The sequence below is a fragment of the Falco cherrug genome, chromosome 13 (assembly GCF_023634085.1).
Source record: "Falco cherrug isolate bFalChe1 chromosome 13, bFalChe1.pri, whole genome shotgun sequence".
Lineage (NCBI taxonomy): Eukaryota > Metazoa > Chordata > Aves > Falconiformes > Falconidae > Falco > Falco cherrug.
The window spans coordinates 13,941,742-13,968,077 of NC_073709.1; the positions used below are offsets into that span (position 1 = coordinate 13,941,742).

Below are 26,336 nucleotides of genomic sequence, written 5' to 3' on the forward strand. Positions count from 1 at the left end.
ATAGAAAATTCATTGTATACAAATGGGATCTGTTGTTTTAAAAAAGGGATTATTAATTAATGCTAAATCACTTTGTAGTGTTCTTCAGTCTTGTTTATGAAAATTTTAAATGTCTTTCAGTTAGTTCAATGTAATATAGTGGAAAATCCAAACCCTGGTCCAATTCTGATGGTTGACACTATTGTTTCAAGGTTATCGGTGCTTCTGAAAAGAAATTTGACTGCATTCTTTACATGAATGGTAGCAATGATTTCTTTCAGAAAACAAATTAAAGACTATTTTTGTTTACATCTGCATTGTTCAAAATTCTTATAGTGACCCCTGACTTTTTTGAACTCATAGACTGTTTTTCTTCAGCAAAAATATTTTCTTAAAATTAACAGATATATTTAAATAACATACTGTCTCCGGATTGCAGCTTTGACCAGAACACATTAATAAACATGTACGTTCAGTTCTAGAATTTTGTTTCTAAGTTAAATGTGGTTAAATGCTTCAAGCTGTCATGATGCTGATGACCATAAATTCAATGTTTTAAGCATGGAGATGAAAGAATTCATTTCATTTTATAGGAATGTCTCAAATTTCACTATGTCTGTGACCAAATATGGGCCTCACTCGCTATCTGAAAAGGGTAGAGAGTGGACTTGCTCCATGGGTCCAAATGAGCTATGGCTCAAAAGGCTGAAGGCAGAGAAGACAGCTTTACACCACCTTAGTGTTTCCTGCGATTCTGCATTAGGCCAGCTGGGCCTGGGTGGTCTGAAGAGCTGTTATAATGGTTAACGCAGCCAAAACACAGTGAACGTCTTCCTAAATATTCTCCCAGCTGGAGGCTGCCAAAGGGAAACACTACAAAGCTGATATTCCAACTGTCAGCTTTTGTAGGCTGGTCTATAGCAGAACAGCTGTCTGCTGATCAGCTAGTCCTTCTGCACCATTCCACTTGGCTGTAGCAGGCATCAAGCTCTTCAAGTTGGTTGACCTGTTAATGTGTAGAAGACCAGTAGATTGTGAAGCATTTTCATATTTCCTTACTGAGGAATCTAACAAAGTATTTCAGTAAATGAGCAAATTAAAGGACGTTACAGTAGCTTTATGATGCACCCAGAAAATCACTCAGCATGTTTTACAGTAACCAAGCAAAGCATACTCTTTCAGCAGTAAGAAACAGGTATAGATCTTGTCAGTAGGCAGAGGAATTTTTCCTAGGATTGGATGTTTACACTTGGCATGGTTTATTATCCTTGGAGAAAGGACACTCAGGCTACGTTATGGTGTCATTAATCTGGAATAAAGTTGAAGTGATTCACTTCCTGGATGTGATTGAATTAGGCCTGTCGTTGCTCAAGGAAAGGTAGGAGAACATGTAGGTTTCCAACAGAAAACAAAAGTAGTGTTGAACAGCAGCTAATGCAGCCCCAAAGACTGTTATACTCTACTTTAAAAGCCATTGGAGAATGCAAGCAGAACATTGGAAGATAATACCTTCTGCAGCATGTTCTCCCCTACAGCACAGAGTTCTTCTATGCATTGTCATACAGTGGAGAGAAAAAGAGATTCTACTACGTTGTACCCTTCTGTACACAAATACCTATACATTAGCCAGTATAGCCACAATACAAACCTGCTTTGTTTATGGGAATTTTAAATTTTACGAGGAGGCTTTGTCACTTACAATTGAGTACCTTAGAACAGACTTTGATCTCATATCTAACTTCTCCTTTTAAAGTTTTAATTCATACATTTCTTTTTTTGGTCATCACAATTCCCCAGTGTGCAATGCATGTAAGAGAACTGAACAGGTAAATCAATACTTGAGTAAAAGAGCCTGACCCTCCTAATATAGTTTGAGACATTGAAAAGCCACTGGGGTTTTGGATCTTTAAGTAAGGAAAAACTGTTTAGAGAAAAGTAACAAAAGTTAAGTTGCTTTTCGAAAGTTTTCTTGTTTTTTTTTCTTCTGGACTATTCAGTCCTTCCCTAAATCACAGTTACTAAAAGAAAGCAGGTTGTTGTATTAACTGTTGCCTGCACTTAGATTTAATGAAATTTAACTTAGTATTGTGATATTCAGCCTATGCAGTTGCAAATGTGTGTGTGATCATGAGTAAATACTGGGTTCAGTTCTTCATCTGATTCTTCAAACTATTTGTGGAACAAGACTCTGGTAAAGCACTTTAAAACCACAGTTGTGTTTAGGGGTATTTCTAATGTAAATCCTTGAAGATTGCTTTACCTTGGACAAAAATCCAAATAAAATTTCTTCATGAATGTTCTTAGAAAGCAAGGAGAAAAAGCCATAAGTAAATCTTCATGTTTATTCAGAGTTATCCATTCATTTCCATCTTCTATCTACTAATTAATATATGTAGAGTTCTTTGAAGGTTAAGTTGGTTTTGGACTTAGTAAAACTGTATATAATTATCATGATTTATAACAAGTTCAAGTTTAGCATGTGCTTTCTTGTTTAAATAAATACCATCTTACGTGTTCTCATCTTCCTCCTTTGCCTCAGTCTGGTTTTTGAGGGTTGTGGCTGTTGTGTTTTTTGCAAGTCACGAAGATTACTTTGTAGTCACACTCTTCACATAGGCAGACAAGCACTGAGTTAAGAAACTGTTGTTTTAGCTTGGTTTTTTCCCCAGGAAATTCAGTGGCAGTGAGTCATTAACACATTGCATTTTCTGAGAGCAGGTTGACCTGACACCCAGTAGACCTATAAAAATCTGTGGGAAGGTATCAGACACTTAACTGTTGTTGTTAAGAGAGCCTGTTTTAAGTTCTTAGTGGGGAAGATTGTGGGATAGATTAGCAGCGGTTTGGCGATGATGTCTGGGTTGTTTGAGGCTGGGAGCACTGTGGTGGCTCTGGAGGAGAGCGTGGTGGCTGACCTCACCATATATCAAGCTGTGTGCTTAGAAGAGGATATAGGAGGAGCTGAGACACATCGGTCTCATCTGTACAGTACTGCAGCACCACTGTCATGACCCTAGTTATGGCAAAGCTTCTGTGCATTTGGATGAACTTGTGAGAGTGGAGTCACCAGCAGGGCCTCTGGGATGGCATGTGGCTTCCACTGCCATCTCAACTGATCTAAAGTTAGAGTAAAGCTTTCACTTTTTGTCAAAATTTCATGGAGACCTACTACCAAATCTAGGAGCACAGCGTGTCAAGGACCAGTTCCATGTGTTTGACATATAATACTAAAGAATAGCAGCAAGGGGTCAGGCTGTCAGTACAGAATGACAATGCTTCTTTCATGTCAGTAGGATTATACCAGTTCATTACCATTGAGAAGGGCCAAGTCATTCACGTTATCAAGCACCAGCTGTTACAAAATCAATGCTTTATTTGCCAGTTCTTCATAAATGATGAATAACAGCACCTACTGTTAGAGTCTCCTGTGGAGCCATGTGAGGTGCTGTGTGGAAAAGCTCCTTACTTAACCTTTGGGGTTTTTTTTCTGTATCACTAAGGCAGAGGCTTTTTACTAACGGAACTTTATTAGTCCATTTTCCTTGAAAACTGAAAGTTAATATTTAGTTGGTCTTTGGAAAGCTTTATTTATGTATGTATGGTTTTATAGTACTGCTACATAGCCCCTTAAAATATTTTCTCTGTGCAGATGAAAGTGTTTGATCAAATCACTCTACAAGCATGACATCAGCTTGTACTTCTGCACAACAAATTATTCAGACAAACTTAAAGTAGCTTTCTGTTTTTTACAATGGGGCAAACTAATTCTCATTGCTATACTAATTTAAAATGGAAGTATTTTTTATGTCCATATACAAGAAATAGAGGGCTAAAAAGAAAAAAAACCACCTCTGTTAATCTTGAATCAGATTTCTTTTCCAGCTGCCTGAACAAGTTGATTCCAGAGCAATTTGCACAGCTGGGCAGGCTGGCAGGTGGTAGGAAACATTTTGGGTAGGTGGCCTTTTACCACAGTCTGAAATAGAGTGAAGTAGATAGTAAATCTGGAAGGCTTTTTCTTTTTTTTTTTTTTAAACCCAAAGTTGTTAAATAAGCACTATTCTTGTATGTATGTATGTTTCTTTTGAAAATTTGAAGGTTTTTTTTAATCAGCTTGTGGCTTGATTCTGTTGAGTCCCTAGATAGGCTTGTGTAATTCAGCACAGAGCTTCAGCTCAGTAATTCTATGAGCTCACTGAGAAGACATGACTTGGAAAAGAGTTATTAAAAATACACTGTAATTAAGTTATGCTGAGACAGCAGAACATGCATAATAAAGTTATGTTGAAAAATTGGACAATTTTAGCAAGGTTTATCTATATCAGGAACTCTAGAAGGTACATTCACTGGTATTTACATACATATAAGCTAGTATTTGAATGTAGCAGTGGTCACATTAAATAGTAGTAACAGAGCACATGCAAGCGGGGTGTTATATTTTTTAAATAATAGATGTACAGGAGCAGTTCATCTGGGAAAAGATTAAATACAGAGGCAGTAATGACAGCATCTGAGAGAGTTTCCTGCAGAATAGTTGAGTCATTTGGAAAGATGACTGTTCATGGATGAATTACAGGAAAATCCCATCTACCTGCAAATTAACCACTTCAGAAAATAATTAGTAGGTCAGACTCTAAAATGGGATTCTCCCAGTATGACCAAATGTGTCTGATACATTCCTATGCCAGGTTTTCTCAGTGGTGACATGAAATAAAGTTCAGATCTATAAAAATGTGCATAATTTCTATTTAGATGATATCTAAATTGAGTTTACTTTAAAATTGACAATTACAGTTTATCTGTATAAATTTGTAAATATAAGCTATGTTCAAAAATTTTTCATTACACAATCCAAATAGCACAGTTTTCTTACTAGGTACTCGAGATCACTCAGGTAGTCGAAGTCTGTAACCTGTAACTAGAATTCTTTTTAAGTGCAAAGCCAGATTTTGTACCCCCTTCTGCAGGACAGAAATTTTTTCATCATTTCACTATAAATATACATATATGTATGTTTCAGCTCAGTAGCTGATATTAAAAGTTGAAAAACTGCTTGAGAGCTATAACAACACATACCAAAATTATCTTCTACAACATACAGCTATAGTTCTACAAACTTAATAGATATGGTTCATTTGAGTAGTACAGATACTACTACTGTTGTGAATAAAAATATTCAAATTCAAGTTAGCAGGTTCTATAAATATTTCTTTCTTTCTTCTTATCTATCTCTGTCTTTGCAGGTTTTTAGTTTTTGTTTTCTACATGCCTATATACCTTCAGTATTCAAATAATGAAATTTATCCATATATAGATTTTTAACATTCCATAAAATGAAGCTTGATGCAAACAGTGAGTAAAATCATCATCCAGTAAATGAAAAATGGATCATTAATCACTTTAAACATTGAAAATATGAATGCATTTATCTTAAGCTATAGAATACTTGCTTTGCTTAAAAGCATTCAGAATGGTAGTTATTCTCCTAGATAGGAACGGAAAGTGCCAGATTTTTCATAATGACATATTAATGTATTTTAATGGTTAACAAACAAGAGACTTGGGTTTTTTTCTTGAAAGTAAGAACTACAAAATCCAAGTCAAATTAATATTACTTAAAATAAGTTGTCTTTTTCACTAATTTAAATTTTAAATGCTGTCTTCGCTAGAAGAAGCATTTCTGCTAATTCTCCCTGTATTCCAGAAAAAGTTACAAGAAAAAGCGGTATGTCCGTCCCCTGGGAGATATCTTCCTTTTTTTTTTCCCCGTAGTATAGGTTAATTTTCCTATAAATGAAAATGTATACTTAGAATTTGTAAGGGAATGAAGTTCTTTAAAATGTCTGGCTATTAAAATGCAGAAAGCAAGCAATTATTTTCCGATATACCAATGTCAACACCAATGAGTGACTAATATTAAATAATAAAAAGCAGAAGTCAGATTAGAATAAAAGAGCACAGTCCTTGTTAAAACTATGTATCTTGACTTTTATGTTGTGATATTATCTTTCTTCCATCTCCTAATTTCTTCTACGTTTTCCTCTTCCTCCAAAACCTACGTATGCTTTTTGCACATGTATATGTAATTTGTGTATTTGTGTACTTATGTTGAGGGTTTTCATTTTTAAATGAACCCAGACAGCAAGATTTTTCCTGTATTCAGAGTAAAGTGTGCTGTCTCTTCCTTTAACTTGTTTCCAATAACAGAGTCAGTGCTTCATCAAAGCAAGTAGAATTGTTCCATGATTTAGCATTTGAGGACTGATCTGACAACCCAAATTGCCAACAGGCAGAAAAATTCAATAGTGGGTTCTTGAATGTTCCAGTATTTGCTTTGTATTAGCTTCTTATATTTCAGTCTTCTCTTCTGTTACGTGTCTTGTCATGCCTGATGTTTGAAAAAGGAGAGTTAGCAATCTGTCCTTTCCTCCCAACCACTTCACAACAACATCAATATGTTTCTATCTAGGGATGTTTCAATAACATATTTAGTTTGTTATCTGATAAGATTTAAGCTAATTCCTCATAATAGTCACAAAAAATGGTATTGAAATGATGATGTTCCTTTTGAGATCAGTTGGCACTTTGTAGATGCCTTCAGTCATATTTTTGAGATTTCAGGGCAAAAGAAACAACCTAGTCAGACTACACAGCTGAAGAAACAGTCTAAAAATTTTTGAGTGCATCAGGACAAGTCTAGCTTACTAAATATTCCGTATTAGTGCAATCCTTCAGTAAGATACTCCTGTGCTTATATGGGATGTCTTCCTGCCCAAAGACTGCTGGATGGGTCAAAAGGTAGACTGCTGTAGGAGAATATTTCAGTAGGCTTTTGTGCTCTTTTCTTAGACCATTATCTTTTTTTAAATAGTCCACTCCCTCTGAGGTCAGAAAGTCATGCAGTCTGGGAATTTCACTTGAAAATTCCTTTGAGACAGAGCTGATCCTTTGTAATTCATATGTTTTCCATCACATTTCAACCAAAGTTCTAGGATATAAATTATCACTGTCACGTGTGGCTAAGTGCATAGAGGTGAAGTTGATCCAGGTGGTGTCAAGATACTAGATTAGGTGTAGCATTGGAAGAGCTGAGCAATAAGCTCAACACTGACTATTTGGAAAAAATTGCAGCTGACATGGCAACTGCTGGAGTCTGCTGTACTGTGAGCTTAAGTTGTATCTCCTGTGTAGTGGGACAGGTAGCCAAACTTCTGGAGAAAAATGAAGAAGGTAGGAACGTAAAAGATGCTTTCTGTAGGTTTCTAAAAGCAAACTCCAGCACATCTGTTACATTTTACACATTCAACTTCTTACCCTCATTGATTGTGTTGAATCAGGCAGCAACATACAATGAGGTTAAATAAAATGATGAAGGTTTTCTAAAAAGAGGAAAGGTAATAAATATTATATATTTTAGGCAAAGTGATCACTAATACCTGATTTCCAAGCAGCTAGCTGGAATATCTGACTTGCATTTGAAGCTTGTTTACCCAGCGAGGTAGGCATTTTTTCCTAGCTCAGGGATAGGGAGGGAATTACTGCACATAAACATTTTAAAGTAGGCCTGTTTCAATGTGTATTTTTCTGCCAGAGGAGACATGACAATTTATGACAGAGACAATTACAGGTTGGGGGTGTGTGTGTGTGTGTATTTTCGGGTTTTATTATTTTAAGGTTTTGATTATCAATGCAAGATACATTGTTACTGGCTCCTGAAAGAAAATCCTAGCTTGGCTGACTTGGTTACAGATGGTATCCAGATGATTGTCAGACAGGTCCTATTCTAAGAGTAAGTGAATTATAGATAAAACCCCTGGTGTGATAAAGGCCTGATGCCCGATGCTTGGGGCATGGGAGAGTAATTCAGTGAGAATCTGAAAGGGACAGTGATGCAGGTAGCCTAGTAACAGCAAACTTTATCAAAGCAGTTGTTAATTATTACCAAGTTGTGTTCCTACGGATGCGATCAGTTTCACCCACATCACATGTATTCTGTGCTTCCTGAAGCATTTTCTTGCTATTAAGATGGTAAGCTCTTTAAGCTAGAGGTGGTATTTTTACATTGTGCTTCTTCCAGCACAATGAACCTTCAGGCACTGCTGAATACAAATACAAATAAAAACTGTATTAAATGTGTCAAGCAGTGTTCCATCCTGTATAAAATATACTACATTACTTAAGACTTGTCGCCACAAATATTCTTGTGAGTTGTGTTTGACTATGCAAGCAATCATCTAGTCAGGGAAAGAGAGGTTGATAAGCTAGTCAAAGTGTATTTTTTTTTTAATTCAGAGTACTGGAGAATGATGTATAAATGTAATTGTTTTTCTGTTACATTCTCAGCAGTGTTTTAAAAGGTTATAAATCAAATCTTGTCAGTATAGGAAAAAGTGTTGACCAGAGTGTTAACTTGTAACAGTTCTTCTGCACATCTTTTAAAAAACAGTAACTTCTGAAGAAAGAAGAATATTAATACATGTTTCAGTATCTGATTATTTTCAATTTTCCCACAGATATCAATGAGTGTCAGTTACAGGGAGTATGCCCTAATGGCGAGTGCTTGAATACCATGGGCAGCTACAGATGTACCTGCAAGATGGGATTTGTGCCAGATCCTACCCTCTCAAGATGCATACGTAAGTGATAGCGCTAATCAAAGTACCAAAATAGATACTTAGTTGCACTTTAGATGAGGATTTATTTGACTGGCCCCAAACATTCTAAGCTGTCCCCATGATTTTTGCTGTCCCTGCCTCCTTAGCTTATTCACTTTTTTTTTAGTCAGCCTCAGTGCTCATGCGTCTTTTCTGTCTTTGTCCTGGAAGACTCTCTACCAGTGGCTGTCCAGGATCCTTGCCATCTTTTCCTGGTTTTCTTGTCACAAAACCTTTAAAGCCACATTCAGCCTGCTCATACACTCAGGCTTTCTCACCACCCTGGAGTTCTCCTTCCCACATTTTATTTTCCCTTTTCTGCCACTTCCTCAGCCAAAATCATCTTTGTGTCTTGCCCTCCCTACTTCCACCTCTGCACCTTTGACCAGGGTAGTTTCCATTACTAAACATTCAGCCCAGGATGATCTTTGGCACATTTTCCTTCTGATTAAGAAGGATTAAAAATTAAGAAAGAATTAGGAGAAAGAAAAAGTTGTGAACAGCATGAATGCAAATATTTTCCTCTGTTAATCAGCTTTTACTTGGTTTGAGATCAACTACCTCTGCAAGAAGAAAAGAATGCATGAAGGACAACTAAATTTCTTACTTTTTTTTTTTTTTTTTTTTTTGGGGGGGGTGGGGTGGGGTGGGCAGAAGGCCCAGAATATTTACAAGTGAAAAATACCTCATTTCCAAAGCTCCTTATCTTGAGCTACCTTTAGATTTACAAAATATAGTCCAGAGATGTAGGTGAATTCCTCCATTTCTTCAGTATAATTATCTTACGCTACTAGTTAATGACACTGAATTACTGAGAAAGTTTCTCAGCATTGTGAAGAATGTCTTAACCACTTTTCAGTTTAACACCACAAAAAAGGGATTGGTTTTAATTTTTGCTTTGACAGGTTATGTTGAAAAGTAGATAGACTTTGTATTTTTTGAGTTAAGTGAACATATTACTCAAAAACTGTTAACTCTATGTTAATGTGGATGCACAAATTAGAAAGCTGGAGGGATCTTAGCTTCCTGTTACCTCACACTAGTCATGGCTTATGGCCTTTGGCTCTTCAACATTAAAACTAAGCATAACAAAATGTAAATACATAATAATATATAATCATCTCTTCTATAAAAAAAAGTGTCATGTATGATACTTAATCCTTTTGCAGTCTTATTTATGTAGCCTGTTTATAGTTGAATGTTGGAGTGGCTATGTAGCTTGACACAACTGTATATTGACCTTAGTCTTCAGTAACTGGACTTGTGTACAAGTGAGAGGGCTGATTCTGACTCTACTGTGGCAGCATGGCAACTGCTGGTTTGGAATTTTTTTTCTTTAATATACTTTTTATCCTTGATCTAGGATGAGTTAGAATTCAGGAGTGTTTGATGCAAAATAAGAATTTTATTTATTTTGTGATTATGGCTTCAGATAGGTGTTTGAAACTTCTGCAGATGATGATATTAATCCATTTAACTGGTGTTGGAACTCTAGTGGCGTTTCTCTGTTTTGCTTTTCATGTGAACAGTACCATCCTCTCTTCCACTCTCATTGCAGCTGATAATCCTATAGTTGCTGAAGAGAAAGGACCCTGCTACCGGTTTGTTAGTGCAGGAAAGCAATGCATGCATCCTCTTTCTGTTCAACTCAGCAAGCAGCTTTGCTGTTGCAGTGTTGGCAAAGCCTGGGGCCCGCAGTGTGAGAAGTGTCCACTTCCAGGAACAGGTAAGAACTGCCCATTAAAAATCCAAGCTCTTGCCACCACCCTGCATTTGTTATGCATGCATTTAAAAAAATATACCCAAGATTTGATTTTAAACAAGTGTCCTTCAGTAAATTTTGACTCTTCTCTTACATGATAGTGGAATAAAACATATATAGTAGTTTTGTTCATAGGGATTTGTGATTAAAACAAAGGAATTATCTTTGATATGTGGTGATAGAATTCCAGATTAACAATATTTGCATCTCGGAATATGTCCTTGGACTTTGATTCTCCATCACATGAAGATAAATTTGTTGCACATTAGATTCTGACTATAGATACTGGGAAATTAACCCCAAATCTGATTAATACTCTACAGTTCTTAAAGGCACTGGTGAAAGGATGGCAGCTTTTGAGAGTTAGGAGAAAGACATGTGTTGTAGTTTACGTTACAGTTTGTGGGATATGTATAACAGTATCTCTGCTTTCTAACTTTCCTTCATGTCTTTACCATCCATTCTGAGGAATATGCTAAGCATGGTGTTCCCTTCTTAACAATAAACTGGTAGTTAAACGCTTCATTCCACCTTCCAGTTAAACAATTCCTTACTTGATACAAAAAGCTCCCTTGTATTATCAGTGTTCATTTGGAGTTCTACTGGCTTTGGTTTTAAATATATAAGGTCCTGGAAAGTACCAGCTTGGCTGGTCATCACCCTTATGTAGGCTGCTCATAGATTAAGGTACCACATATTATAGATATTGATTGCTGCTTTTTGAGTACCTTCTATTCCCTGATTTTGCTTAAAACTTAAATGACCAAAGTTGGAGTCTTTAGTCAAAAACAATTTAATATTAATTTTTTTCCAAATGTATGGTCAACTTCATCTTTTAAAAAAGCATCATTGCTTATTAATATACATGATGTCCAGCCTGTTCAGTATTTTAGCCCTGGTATCTGTAATGGTAATCCACTGTTCTTTCTGAAGTAGCTGCTGCAGATGTCACTGTTTTGATACAGGTCATGTATTTCTCCAGAGTATTTTGTAAAGATTCCTGTTTTCAGAACTAGCAAGCTGCTTTGGAAAATCCACAGCTAACATCAGCAACATGATGAGAGCAGCAGATTCCTTACTTTTTTTTTTAAGTTGAGCTTACAGAAATAGAAGTGACCAACATTTCAATTGATTTTTAAAGCCATTGTTCCCTGCATGACCACTGGGTTGCTGAATCACTAATTAGGATTTTAAAAGTCCAGTTCACTTCCAGATAAATAACATTTCCATGGCTTTTTAATGAGGAAAAAAACATATTTGCATCAGATGACTCAAAATTTAAATGCAGGTGTTTTACACATATGAGAATATTGCATGGGGATTTATGCACAACTGTGTGCATTCTGGAGCAGAGAATATATCTTTGTTGACTGCTCTCTAGTCATAAAAAATAAATCATTGACTGTTATGTGGAATTGGTTATTCTAGTGATTTTTCTTAATGAAAAGACTTCAAAGAGAAAAATCTGTGAATGGAATATTCTGATGAGCTGTGGTGGGAAATATTTTTCCCATTTCATGACAACTTTCATGACTTAAAAACATGTTCCTTTCTATAACAGGTTAAATTCATAATCTTTCAGAATTTTCTATGAAAAATGTGTGAAAGTGGGATATTCCAGAATGGGGTAATGTATTTACTGCAGCATCCCATGTTAACTTAAGTCATTGAATTAAAAACTCATGATCTCACTCTCTGATGGCTTTTAAAAGGTTTGTACAAAGTAGACCAGCTCCAAAAGAGACTGAGAGAGGCCAGCTTGGTATACCTAGATGTTGAGAGCACTTATCAGAGCTGTGGTAGAATAATGCTCACATTTCTGTTCTGCATTTGAGAGAATATGACCTGAAACAAGATTTCCTACATTCTGAGTATGCATCTGAAGGGACTGAAGGTGTCAAATTTTTGGTCTTCCTCCTTTGACCAGAATTCCCAGCCTTCATTGGGTGTTTTTGTGGCAAGTTTCATTATTAGCATTTCCCAACCAAAAGTGTTTCATCATTCTGAATCCACTCAATCTATTCATTTTGACCATCTTTTCTGTTACTAAGACACCATCAGAACCCAGTATGCAATTATGTGTATTGCAATTTAATGTGTAATTTAAAGAATTCACCTGTGGAGTACCTTTAGGTAGCACTTTGTGTTTTTATTTTAGATGCTAATTCATTTAAAAACCTTGATGTGTTCAAAGCACAATTTGTGAACTTAGCAATGCCCCACACCACACATCTCTTAAGAAGTTTTAAGAAATCACAGTGGGCATATGGGAGACTGTCTTCAGTGTTCCATCCCAACATAGCTTTACACAGACCAATGAAGACAATGAAGCACTGCCCCCTTAAGACTCCTGAAGGTCACCCTGTCCCTAACAGGAGCATAGCTATTATTTTTGATGGGGATGAAGGTTGTCCTGTATTTCTTTTTCATTTTGGTCTTTCACTAGGACTGCAAAACCTGACGCTCAGAGCAGCTGCAGAAATCAGAGCAGGTGCTGCTGCCTTTCATTACCTTTTATGTAGCAGCTTTATAAATGAGATTATTTCCCCTCTCTTCCAGTGCTGATTTGACTTTTTATGATCCCCATCTTTTTTATCTAGCCTGTTGAGGTCAGTGGAGAGACTTATTCAGTTCAGTGGAATTTGGATCAGGGCTGGTATGAGACCTCTGATGTAGTCAAATGGGATCCTGTGAATGAATGTTGTTACTGGTTGATATTCTTCTGCTCTTCTAGTACAGGGCTGGTGAGCTTTCTTCCTTTGGTTTCTGCAAAAAGAGAATGATAGGAATAGTGATTTTCATTCTCTATGCAATGTAAATGATTATGACAATTTGCATATTTAAATTCATACTCAGAAAGGATATACTGATTGAAGAGGATTCATACGAAAAATTATCTTGATATAACAACCAATTAAACATAACTGAAGAAAGATGGAAACTGGAGTGGAAACCTCCTGGGAGTAACGGCCAGAACATGCTTTTGGGAGAATGCTTGGTCATATTAGCATGCAATACATAGCTTGTCTTTAAGTAGTCTTTTTATAAAAATGTATATAAAATATGAGATGAAATTTATTAGTGGTAGTCATTATATTTTCCACTATGTCAACATTTTGCACTTTTAGACTCCTAAAAGGAATATTTTCCCATCCCAAATCTAGCTGCTTTTAAGGAAATCTGCCCTGGTGGAATGGGTTATACGGTTTCTGGCCCTCACAGAAACAAGCTATATCATCACCCTGCAGTTAGAGTACAGCCACCTGTCATTGGCAAGATCCCGATTACTCAACCTGTTGCTAAAGGTACTTCTCCTCCACCTCTCCCAGCAAAGGAAGAGCCAGTGGAGGCACTGACCTTCTCACAGAAAAGTGAGACTGAGATGGCTGTGCAAGAAGGTGAGAGTGGGAAAATTTAGTCTTTCTATATTTCTGTGCATGTGTCTTCAATGGTATGTTTCTTTGCCGGAGTAGCTGCATACAGTGCAGGACAGACAGAGAAGCATCACTTCCCACAGCAGAACATTCCATGTCATGGAGTGTATTGTGTGACATCATTTACTTCTGAAATTTTATATGTAGCTCCTACCAGATGCTGAGAACACCACGGAGAGAGACACTGCTTTAATCTCATTAATTTTTATTATAAAGAATAGTAAACATTTGTTGTAAGACTTTTATAAAGATATTTATAATCTTTAACATATAACAAAGACTCCACTCAGGCTTTGATTTACTAGTATTTGGGGTGGCGGAAGCTAAGGGGTTTTGCATCATTTTCCTTCTGTACACTCCTGTAGATCAGCACCACCTGATGTGGGCATGCATCCCCTTCACATGGTCTGCTCTCACCCTTGCAGCTGTGTGCTTCCTCAGTGTGACCATGTTGGATCAGTCCTTCTCTGCTGGGCTGTTTAATGATTAGTTGACTACTCAAGATATTTTTCTCAGTAATTTTTCTGCAAGCTCCTCTAAGAACTTGTAGCAGCCAAAATTCTCCTGAGTCTAAAACAAATACAGAAGCAAAGAAATGCAGAAAGCATCGCTTTTATAAATATATTGCCAGCAAACTTGGCATGAACCGACTGTAGACAAGAAAAATGCATTGCTGAAGAACCCTCTCATGATACTGAGTACTTAACAGGTTATTTCCAAGTAGCAGTTATGTATCTGTAGTGTCAGGCTATAATTAGAAAGTTTGTCAGCTAACTGCAAAATTCTGTGCAACATGGGTTACTTTCCAGTTTAAATTACTGCTGTAGTTTTGCTTTCAAAAAGAAAATGGAGCTAAACTGAATCTGGAGAGAAAAATAAGCCATTCAAATATACTTACAGACTATGCTGGATTATAAAGTCTCACATAAGCTTCTGAGCTTTTCTGTGTTGCAAAGTGGAAAAAAGTGGTGTATCATTTGCTAAAATATTACCTGAGTAATCAGAAAGATTATCACATTCTAGTAAATATTAAAACACAGAGAATCTGGAGATAAAAAGTATGTTTTTAAAAATAAAAACATGCTTTTTAAAATATGCTTACTCTAAGTCAGCGATGACACATACACACTTGAATTTTATATTCCTTTTTTGTATATGTTTGCATTTGGAACTTTTGAGATTTTATTAGTTCTCCCAGTTCTGATAATCAGCCTCTCCACTAATACTGAAGAAGCCAGAGCAAGAAGAATGAATTTTTTAAATTTTTTTTTTTTTAAATCTACCCTGTAGAAAATGTGAAAAATATTCTTATGGGTTTTTTACAGAAACCAGTAGATTTTTATCAGTAAAAGACAAATTCAAAAAAGGCAGTCTGCAATGGAAAATAAAAATTTATGTGAAATTTCTACCTCTTCTTCCCAGAAAAAAAGTCACTTTTGAGGAGGAAAAAAAAACCAAACCACTTTTTCTTCCTTAAATAAAAGGCAAATTTCAAAACTTGATTATTTTTTTTTTTACAATAAATTCTTGCAGATTTGTTAATAGTTAGTTATTTATCATTATGGTATAATTTACCTTTAAAATAATTGCAGATGTTGCTGTTGCTTGGAAAGAATTAAAAAAGTTCAATCAGTGAGTTAATAACCTGTCAGTTTCTGGGATTGTTTCTAAGGAAACAAATAATTGTGAAACCTATAAGGCAGATGAGTACTGAGTGAATAATTACAAGCATTGGTCAGTGTATAGAATCTTATTCTGGTTGCAGGTTAGTTTTTACACTTGCTTCAGGAGCACTACTTCAGGTTTGCACCATTTTGAAACAAGGTTAGAGCCTGAAATTGTTCTGCGATGGCAGCAACCACTTTCAAATGTGCTAGCAGTTTTAAATAGAATGTGTAAGTAAATGTTGTGTGAAGTCTGATTAATTTTCTTTTTTTCTTTCTGGTTTTAGTGGCAACTGCATCCCCTGATCAGGTAAAACATGATGTGATTTATCTAGGGGATAGAATGCAGACGATGTGTATGAGATGTGATATGGTATCTCTGAAAAGGACTTGAGTTTTATGAGGAACAAACAACTCACTGTGGACTTACAGTGCAAACCCAGAGGCAAAAAGAGTTCATGTTATTAGTCTATACAACAACGGGCAGGTAGTGAGGTACAGAAAAAGAGATTACTTTGGCTTCTCTTCTGGGCAATGGTGGAGGGTCTAGTACTGTATTGTACTATCCCATTCTGGAGCCTGTAGTTTAAAGAGGATATTGAAAAATGCAGACAATATGAAGGAGAGCTACAGGGACTGACAGCTTGAAAAAATGAGTTGGAGACAAATCATATGAAGCTTTGAGAGAAGCATTTGTGACACCTGCTTAAGAGACTTGGATTAATGCCTAAGTTAGTTCCTAGGGGTTTTAAGGTTGCTGTATACTCAGTGGAGAAGAACAGGTGTGTATCTGTGTTAAGTCCCCCATTCTGGAGGTTTCATATGCTGAAGACAATGGGATTCGTTAGGAATAACTGAAGCTGTACTTAATTTCGTTTTCCTAAAGACATACAAGCATCTTACACTTGTATGAAAATAAGTTGATCAGTGCAATAGCTAAGAGAGACCTTTCACAGTGATCGAAGTCTTAGAGACTTATGTGTTTGTATACTTTTGTGTGATGCTGAACTGCAATTAAATACTGTTTCTAAGCAGTTAAAGACCAGAAGATGAGAGAACTGTGGAGGGACAAAACCAAAGAAACACTTAGAAGCTCCATGAAATGGCTGCTTCAAATAAAATTCATGTTAATTTGTATGCCGTTGTGTGTAAACATAGTATTCCATGTTCTTTCAGGCTTAAATTGGTGGTAATTAATGATCTGCTATTAAAAGCTGCTCATGTGAGAATGTTAGCAGCTTCTCAAGCCAGCAGTTTGTGGGTTGTCATGGTAGCTGAATTAATGTTTTCAAAATGTAAATTTTTAATAATTCTTTTTAGGAATTAGCTTCCCTTGATCAAGAAAGGCAGCCTGATCTAGAGCCGGGACAGCCTCAGCTTTCTCCTGGAATTTCAACAATTAACTTGCATCCACAGTTCCCAGGTACCTTGTTTTGATTTGTCTTTTAGTATGTGAGAATGCTTACAATCCTTCAAAGAACTGGACAATAGCAATTGTAACAGAGGTTAATCAACAAGCAACCAAAGCTTCACAAGCAATTTTTCCATGAGCAAAATGCAAGGGGAAAAAAACCCAAATAAATCACAGAAGCTGAAGTGGGAGGAATTGAGAAGTTGGCATTGGCTGAGTGACTTGTTAGGAAAGAGAACTATTTTAGGCAAAAGCGATATCCTGGACTACATACATGAGAACTTTAATGTCAGTGGAGTTGAGGCCTTGTGCCCTTTTCAAGAGGAAGCTTTGCTTAGGTGCCTCCTTGTAGATTTATGCATAACTCTTGCTGCAAAAGTTTTACTATTATGCTTGCTTTCTTTAACACCTAAGGTTTTTTCACAAGCAGTAGAATGATGGAAAACTCAATTATACTTTTTTCTACACCAGATCTAAGCAGAATAAACTAATGAAAAGCTCCATAGTGTCTGGCTCATTCAGTATTGTGTGTGAATTATTTAAGGGTAGGGGTTTTTTTAATGCTTTTAAGGGGGGTTTTTTTGGATGTGATTGATTTCCATTCCATGTCACACAGTAGTGATTGAGAAAACATCTCCTCCTCTGCCTGTTGAAGTTGCTCCTGAAGTCTCTACTTCGAGTGCAAGTCAAGTAATTGCACCTACTCAAGTTACAGGTATTGTACTTCCTTTTTAGAACTGAAATAAATTAACAAATGACTGTGAGTTCCTGATGTTGTAACTTGTTCCATGCTACTTCTGAATTATAATAGCAACGAGAATGTAGCTGTAGAACAGAAAGAAAGACTCTGGGGAGAGATAGAAAGTAGAGAGGAACACAGCAATGAGGGTACTGTCAACACGAGCCAGGCCTGGGGCCCTCCCAGGATGTGCCTGCCGTTCTTGTGCCCACAAATAAGTGATGAGAGGAAAAAAATAATAATTCCACCTCAGATTGTGATCTGCAACCAAAGTCCAGAACCGAAGACTTCTTGGATACAAGTCGGGTCTTTAGAGAGTCTGCACATGTGTTCATGAAGCATATGTGATCATGTTCTTTGAGGGATGTAGACTGTGGGATGCAGATTGGCATGTTCTACAAAGAGCAGGTGAGGAGTTACTGTAAGACATGTTTTGAAATGTTCTTTTGATGTTTGTGCTTCTTCCTTTTTTGATGGATTAAAGTTGCCTTTTCTACATCCATGTGTCAAGAAGTGAAAAGAACAGAAATGCAAGTAATGCTCCTGTCATAGCTGAAATTTCTCTTAAGTAATGGCTGTGTCCAAAAGGCATGAAAATTTCACTTGCTTTAAGTTTGAAAACAAAAAGGTGAATGTACTATGTGTGTATACGTGAGAACATTACAATGTCACGTTGGCTAGTCTCTCAGAATTAACACAGGCTTCGAAGCAATTGTAATAGCCAGGTAAATACTTCAAGATGCAGTATTGTATGTAGCAGCGATATCTAGGCCTACCAAGACGTTTCCCAGTTTGCATTCACAGGGAGAAATTGCACATGCTTTAATGAAAGTTTAACTCTTCAAAGATGGCTTTCTTTCATGCAGGAGTGTGTGCTTGAGTTGCACACAGTGTCTAAATAACCCAGTTGTTTGAAGTACGATTCTGTCTGCAGTTAAATCCTCCTGAATCTACTGTAAGAGTAAAGAGTCCTTCTGTGAGCATTCAGCTGCCTCCTTCAGATTACCTATAATTACAGTTAGTCAATCCCATAATAAAGTTTACTAATTGTGATTGTCAAACCAAAATTTGGAAATCAGCTGTGCTGTGACTGTGCCCCTTCTGCCAGTCAGCTCCCTGCTTCCTTATAGGGAGAGGAAGTCACCCTGATGGGAACTCACACCAGTTAGAAAAAAAAAAAAAAAGGTAGCTTTCCATGTTGTGCTGTTTTTTCCTTCCTCAGGAAAAAGAGTAGAACTAGAAATTGCTGTGTTCTATAAACAAACAAATCAATCTGTTGTTCAGATACAGTTCCAAGTGTTGTTCAGATATTTAAGAGATAGCAAAGTGAAGTAAGACTTGTAGGACAAAATCCTAAATTGGATTTAAAAAACTGAATGCAGTTAGAATTGAGAAGTTTTTGAGTGCCTTAATTCTGTACTTTAAGATTTAGTTAAATTTAAATGTAATCTATTTCTAAACAGTTTGGATAAATCACTCTTCTTTACAGATGTTGTCGTCTTTTTCAGGAATTGCAATTTCATACTGCTGTATAACCTTAGTTTAAATTGCAACTAAACAGAGTCATTAGTATTTTTTTGCAGTAACACATACATTTTGAGAATTTCTAAAACTACTCTAAGGGCTTAGTGTCCCACACTGCCCATATCTGAATCTCCTTATCTTCCAAGCCATTAACAGACGAGTACTCTGTAAAGATAATCAGAAACCCACTACAGTAATTTTCTTAACTTTTGATGCAAAGGTTAAATCGTATCATTTTTTATATTATCTTCATTTTACTTTATTTTTTTTTATGTACCCATTTATAGATGTTGGATGGGACATGACAATATGTCACTAGGAAAGGCCTAGATAGTTTCTAGATTCTTCCAGATAAGGTATCCATTACAGAAACTCAGGACTTACAAACTTGATTTAGAGTTGTTTTCAGGCCTGTCTTTCTACCTAGATTACAGAATATTGTGCATTTACTGAACTATATGGGAGAGTTTAACATTAAATTTTTTCTTGTTTGCTTAGAAATCAACGAATGTACAGTAAATCCTGATATCTGTGGAGCAGGACACTGTGTTAATTTGCCTGTGGGATACACTTGCATCTGCTACGAGGGGTACAAGCTTAATGATCAGCAGACAAAGTGCACTGGTATGAATGGATGGTTTCAAAAATCTGAAATAACCATGCTGTGAAAAGCCTGAAATGTAGAGTCTGGTCAGGGGAAATACGCTACAGAGCAGTCAGGAATCGATTCCTCTACTGAAAGCTTCCAAACTGCATAGAAACTAGTTTTTGTATGTCAAATAAAATTTGCCAGCTAGTGTCTGACACAGCCTTTCAGCTGCTAAAAAATGAACATGAAATTGATTCAATGAAAGGCTTTCCCATTGTGAGATGAGAGAAAAAGTGATTAGATAGACCAGCTCTTCTCAGCTTTATATCAGGTGTCTGAAATTATCAGACTGCTAGGAAGAAATACACTTCTGTTCGGAGAAAGAATGAATTAGTGCCTGTTTCTCAAATGATTTACCCAGCTACCAGCTCTGCAGCTAGACTAAATCCAACCAGTTTGTTAGGTCTTTCCTTTCAATCTTCTGCTGGAAAGAGAAAGTATATCATAAACATTCCAGAAGCATATTAGGAGATCTGCAAAGTGAGGTCTTCATCCCCTTCTAAGCTAGTAAGTTCTAGAACAGAGGGCTCTGATGAGGCAGAGCCCAGACTGGCTCTACATGAGCTGTTTCAGATTTGGAAGCAGCTGGGTCAGTAGCTTTCTTTCATTCAGAGTGTGCTGGTTCCTCTGTAACTTGAATCAGGAAGAGTTTATTATATCATGTTGCCAGATTACATACTATCAACTTTTCATGCTACCAAAAATTCAGTATCTTCATACTTATGTGTGCGTGCTATCCAGTGCAACTACAGTATTAAAAAATAATTTACACACATACACAGCCAAATGGCAACTTAAAATCCTTCTATTTCATCCAAACTGTGTTAATGCTCCATGCTTGTAGCTTGTGCTCAGCCTGCTCTCAGTGTAGTGATTTGAATAGTAATCATATCACATTCTTCAGGTCAATGCAATGTTCTTACAGTCTAAGCCATTAAAAACACTTTTTTTCCAATCAAAACTATTTACTATGTCTTTTTTTGTAGCTCTGGGGGAACGAAAAAGATACTTTTTCAAATAGTTAATTATAAAATCAATCTTTTCAAAAGCATGGCATAGAATGCACAAAAAGAACCATAACTAAATCAAGTTAATCTGTAGTCTTATGGTTTTATTTCTTTTATAGATATTAATGAGTGTAATCAGGCACCCCATCTCTGTTCCCTTGGACGCTGTGAAAATACAGAAGGAAGTTTCCTATGTATTTGCCAAGCTGGATTCATGGCCAGTGAAGATGGAACCGACTGCGTTGGTAATTACTGGTCTTCTTTATAGAAAACAAAAATATGAAAAAGAATCAAGAAGCTTATCTAAAATCCCCTAAAGTCCCATTTTCAGCTTTCTTCCTCAATGTCATTGGTACTGGGCTGATGTCAGGAAGTGTTTTTACTGTCTCTTACTAGGTATGGTGATAATGTAGGAGCTACTCAGATATTTTCAACTTTTCAAAATGACTGTTGAAAAAGAAGACTTAATTCAGTATCATGTTTTTTTAGGAAAATTACCATTTAGTAAAAACATCCTCTGTGGTAGAAAATACAAAGATTCAGAACTCTTTCAATCACTAGCAGCTGTAACAAACTGTATTTTTAAATATAGCTGCAAACAGCCATGGACTTTGCAGAGCAAAAAAAACAGCCTGAATTGGCTGTGATCTTTTCCAGGTTTGTGCTGCCTTGAGCACAATATACACGCAGTGACACACATTGTGTTTGCAACCACAGAGCTGTTCACTGGCCACCTTCAACAGCCTGGTTGTTTCTAGGTCTCATTCTCTCTGCAATTACAAGCAGTGATGTAAAGATGGAACTGCTCAGTAACAACAGCTGTAGGGCTCTGGCTTGCAAACAGCTTCAAAAGTCCAAACTTACTCGTGTCTAATTAAAGCAGAGCTTAGAGGAGATGCAAACTTTCAGTGATTTCATGGTGAAGCAGTTTCTCTTAACTTCTCTTTTTTCATCTGCAGATTTTGATGAATGTTCAAGACCTCATACTTGCGGGGAAGGCTTTTGTATAAATACTGTTGGCTCATACAGATGTGAATATTGTGATAGTGGATATCAAATGAACAGGAGAGGTGAATGTGAAGGTAGGTTTGGACTCTTCACCAGTAGTGATACAGTGACAGTTGCAAACCAAATAGCTGCAATTGGGACAAGCCATTTGTTCACATTGACTGCTGTTTCTGATCTCAACAGAAAACTTTACGTCTATTTCTTTATTTTTGAAGAAATTTGGCCATTAGATGGAAGTATTAAAATAACACAGATTTTTTTCATGTTTAACTTAGTATTTTTCTACCTGGTGTAGTCCTTCTGATTCCTTTCAATCTCCATTTGCTATTTGATTTCACATAGAATGTCTTGACACAGTGGTTTTATATCTATTTGTGTTCACAGTTCCCTTTCCCCATCCCACTCTGTGCTTATTTCCGTGGGCAATTTCTCTAGCTTCATCTTACCACCAGATTTCTCTCACAGCTACTTTCTTCATTTAATTTGCCTTCAGATCATTTAACTTCCCACTGTACACCAGCTGACAATGGCAGAACATTCATAATGACATTGCTTGTTTTATCTACAGTATGTCCTGGATGATGAAGTCACCATTTATTCATATCACAAAACAATGCCAAATGTTACCACAGTTTGGAATGATTAACATTACCTGCTGTCGAAGGGAAGCTTAGGACTATGACTTGAGCTGCAAAGGAAGAATCCTTAGAGGGTGCAATCTTAACTAAGAAACCTTTTTGAGTACTCTCCAATCTTTTCAATTATTTGATGTCTGGAGCCACAATTTAATTCCTAGTATTTAGATTTAAAACACTGCAAAGGAGTTCCTCTGCTATGGACAGAACCATCTTGGGACAGCTATTTTAACAGGTCTCGCCATGGAATCTCTTAACTTCATTGTTAGTCCTTCCCTGCATACTTTACTAAGTTTATGTTTCAAAAAAAAATTATATTTTCTCCTATAACAGATAGCAAATGATAAGTTGACTTTTTTTTAAATTTGAAAATATATATCTAGCAAATATTTCATGTTGCAGGAGATCTAGGACATCTGACCTTCGAAATTTCACATTATTTTTAGTGTGGTATTTCTGCCTTTTTTGCTGTCCTTTTTTCTTTTTCCATTTTTAACTTGAAATATGAACTAAAAACCACAAGTAGCCATTTCATGTTAAACAGTTTTGTTCATGCTTTAGTCTAAGTTACTTAGGACAGAATAAAATTGCTAACATGTTAGGTTGCCTAGCAAATAAGCAACTTAAAGCTGCTGTGGATATTTGCTGTTTTGAGCATTGCTAAAAGATTCCTCTTTCTGTTCAGATTTTTTTTTTTTTAAATTTAAATAAATGTTTTGCACACTGCACTCTTACAACTACTTTTTCCAAATCTTCTCTGTCAGTAGAGAATCTGTGATTAAAATAGGCTAGAAATCAGAACATCCCAGTGCGTCAGATTTCTTATTAGCTTGTGTTTTAAGTAGTGTGGTGGTACTACTCTATCATTTAACTTAACAGTATGCAATTTCTGAAACCAAATTCTCTGTTGAAAGTTATTTAAGGTTGCTCAAGGGAAAAACCCTCCCACACTAAATCCATCAAACCAAGGAAATGACACATTTGGGGAATCATTTCACCATGTCATTACACCTACACATTATAGTCACCATACTGACAGATTCCAGATTCCACAAATAACTCCTTTCTACCTCCTCCACAGTTCAAAAACAAAGGCAAGAATCTTCCAAGCTGCGTACAACACACATAGTTCGCTTACACTTCCTCATCTCATTTTCATCCTGCCTTCAGGTTATACCATACCAGCTCTGTCGTGCCTCTAGCCTGGGAAACATAGAGTGCATGTATATTGCTGTTGTAGAGTATTGTTTATGTAGAATAGTGTTATAGGCATAGCTGAAAATCATTGCATACAATTAAGTAGTCCTGTAAAATCTTCTTTAATTTAAGCTTTGCAGCATTTAGAATTTGACTGAAAATCTATGTACCAAATACATCATTCATGTTGTGTGTTTTCAGGGCAGGTACAGTCCAGGCAGTTTTGAGAACAGGTTTTAGCAGAACTGGATCTTTATGTTAATTAAGTAAAAAAATCTCACAGCAGTTTCACTGAGAAACAGTTGTAGGTCTGCATTGTAGCAGCTAAAGAGGCCTGGTTCTGGTTTTATGAGAAAGTATTCTCAGCTGGACAGTTGTGATTCTATGAAAAACTGTGATTTGCCTGCATCCAGTGAGTTGTTTGGAGCTGGAATGTTCAGTTTGCTGAAGCTGGGAATATTGTCCAGTTAAATTACAAGTGTGGGAGGCTACTTTCCTTCTGTGAGCTTGTTCCTAAAACTAGGAGTAAATTACCTCCCCACTAGCTGTGCTGGAGTAGCAGTCCTTATTTGCAGAAGATGAAACTGCTATGCTTGGGGCAGGCAAGGGGCAGGAGCTTAGGAAGCTGGGTTTAGAGGTGACTTCGATTTCATTAGTTCTGTGCACTGCATGAACCAAGTATTTGGTAGGAAAGGTTATAATTACTGTGTAATTAGAGACCGTATTGTAAAATTATGCTGAAGTATGGGAGCAGGCTGGAATGAGGCTGCCCACACAGTTTTAATTCTAGCATCTTCTGAACATTGGTCACTTGACAGCAACTTGTCTTTGAACATCATTATTGTGTGCGGTCTCTTTTAGATTGTATATATGGCATGCATTCTGGGTTTCTTTGGTGCAGGACAAGAAGTTCTTGGTAGATGCTCAGAGCCTGAACATAAGATCCATGAGGTTTTTATGGCCTCTCTTGTTTTGTCATGTGTTGTAGCTCATGACGTGTCCAAACCTCAGTGCAGCACCTGAGGGACCATCAGCACTCAGACTCTCATGGAGAGGAAGGCAAAATGGCAGTTTATTGAAAGACACAGGCATTTATATACTAGTAACAAAGCCAGCCCCTTCGTGGGCGGTTTTCTACTTGGTTCCTACGTTTCCGTCACAACACGTGATCTTCCGCATCGCCACGTTCCTATGCTACTACAATTCCCCCTTGCATGCTACTACAGTCACGGGTAAACTAGGACCTCTCCTGATGCAACAATGACCCGAAGCATTGCCAGCCTCAGTGATGTGTGTTGCTTGTGCCTTCTTTCAAACATAATTAACTCTTTACTCCCTGTAAGCATCTTTGATTACCATTCACACAATCAAATTTATAGTCCACTTAATACTTATGTGCTGCATAACTCTAGGACCCTGGAGAACACCAAATTCCTCTTTGCTTTGAGAAGCCAGTTACATTTTTATGGCTGTTGCAATGCTCTTCCAAAGCCTCTTGAGACTTGACTATAGGAAGAACCTCAGGACACTTCAATATGGTAAAGGCATGATGGAAACAAAGTTACTCTTACCTCCCTAAGCCAGAGATCCTGTCTGCTGTGTGTTAGGGAGGACCTGCCGAAGCTTAGCAGTAGTTAACAGAAAATTCAGATGCAGTTGCATGTACTGTGAACTGGTTTATTTTTCAGAGATGCCCCTTTGCTGGGACAAATCTGTGTGAACTTGGGCCTTCCTGGGTCTCTAACAGATAACATACGCAAGTCTTTAAATGTATTAGTATAACATGAGCACAGTCAGAATAACCAGATTAGTTTATTGTTCTGTGTTCTGTTATGGCTTTGACCATATTTCCTTTTATCTTCTCTTTTGAAGACATTGATGAATGCCTGACTCCAGCCACTTGCCCAGATGCACAGTGCGTTAATGCTGCTGGCTCTTACCAGTGCATTCCTTGCAGAGTGGGATTCAGAGGCTGGAATGGACGGTGCCATGGTATGTTCAGTGTTCTTTGTGTCTCTGGTTCTTGTTCTGAGATGGTGTATTTCCTATTCCATCAGTGTTACAGCCTGATGACAGCACTGTACCCTGGGTCCCCATTTCATTCAATAATAATTGAAAACACAAAACTTTTTTAAATGGCTGTGTTCTCAGACACAGTATATTTGAGGAAATAGTGGTTTACTGTAGACAAACGAACATTGAATCTACACTGCAAACAATGCAGTCAGGATTACAAAACAGAATTCCTGAAACAAAAAATATGGAACTGAAAGGGGCGTGTCATCAGTGAAATGCCAGTAGGCCATTGTTTGGAGATATTAACAAAATGAAGAACCATGAGAGTGCTAACATATCAGTGTGTCTGGCAGGCTTTTCAATAGGATATGGGAATTTGCTCACAAAGCGTATTAGTAGAACTTCTTAACTGTCCATACTTCCAGCAAAACATTAGCACATCTTAAAGCAGCTGGTCTCACTTTAGGTTAGGGTTTTAGGACAGATTTCTCACATTATAGTTTGGTTGATTTGTTTTTAGATAGTAGATTATTCCTCCCCCTCCCCTAATTAGTTTTTTCTATTTGAGATATAGGTAAGAAAGAGCCAATGAATCTGTTGTGCAAAAAGAAAGAATCTTTTGGAGTTTTGAGTGCCACTTATTGGGGCACTACCAGA

General features: G+C 36.9%; 1 protein-coding gene across 11 annotated transcripts in view; it reads left to right on the plus strand.

Moving 5' to 3' along the window:
- LTBP1 (latent transforming growth factor beta binding protein 1) overlaps window positions 1-26,336 on the plus strand; it is a 216,759-nt gene that overhangs the window by 133,722 nt on the left and 56,701 nt on the right. For 3 of the 11 annotated variants that reach the window (XM_055726094.1, XM_055726086.1, XM_055726088.1), the window contains 10 exons: window positions 8,493-8,615; window positions 10,192-10,359; window positions 13,560-13,793; window positions 15,781-15,803; window positions 16,814-16,916; window positions 17,521-17,619; window positions 19,666-19,791; window positions 20,943-21,068; window positions 21,783-21,905; window positions 25,536-25,655. In XM_055726094.1, the coding sequence (XP_055582069.1) occupies window positions 8,493-8,615; window positions 10,192-10,359; window positions 13,560-13,793; window positions 15,781-15,803; window positions 16,814-16,916; window positions 17,521-17,619; window positions 19,666-19,791; window positions 20,943-21,068; window positions 21,783-21,905; window positions 25,536-25,655 (1,245 nt within the window). The remainder of the gene's footprint in view (window positions 1-8,492; window positions 8,616-10,191; window positions 10,360-13,559; window positions 13,794-15,780; window positions 15,804-16,813; window positions 16,917-17,520; window positions 17,620-19,665; window positions 19,792-20,942; window positions 21,069-21,782; window positions 21,906-25,535; window positions 25,656-26,336) is intronic. The other 8 variants (XM_055726087.1, XM_055726089.1, XM_027805267.2 and 5 more) reach the window with 4 other exon arrangements.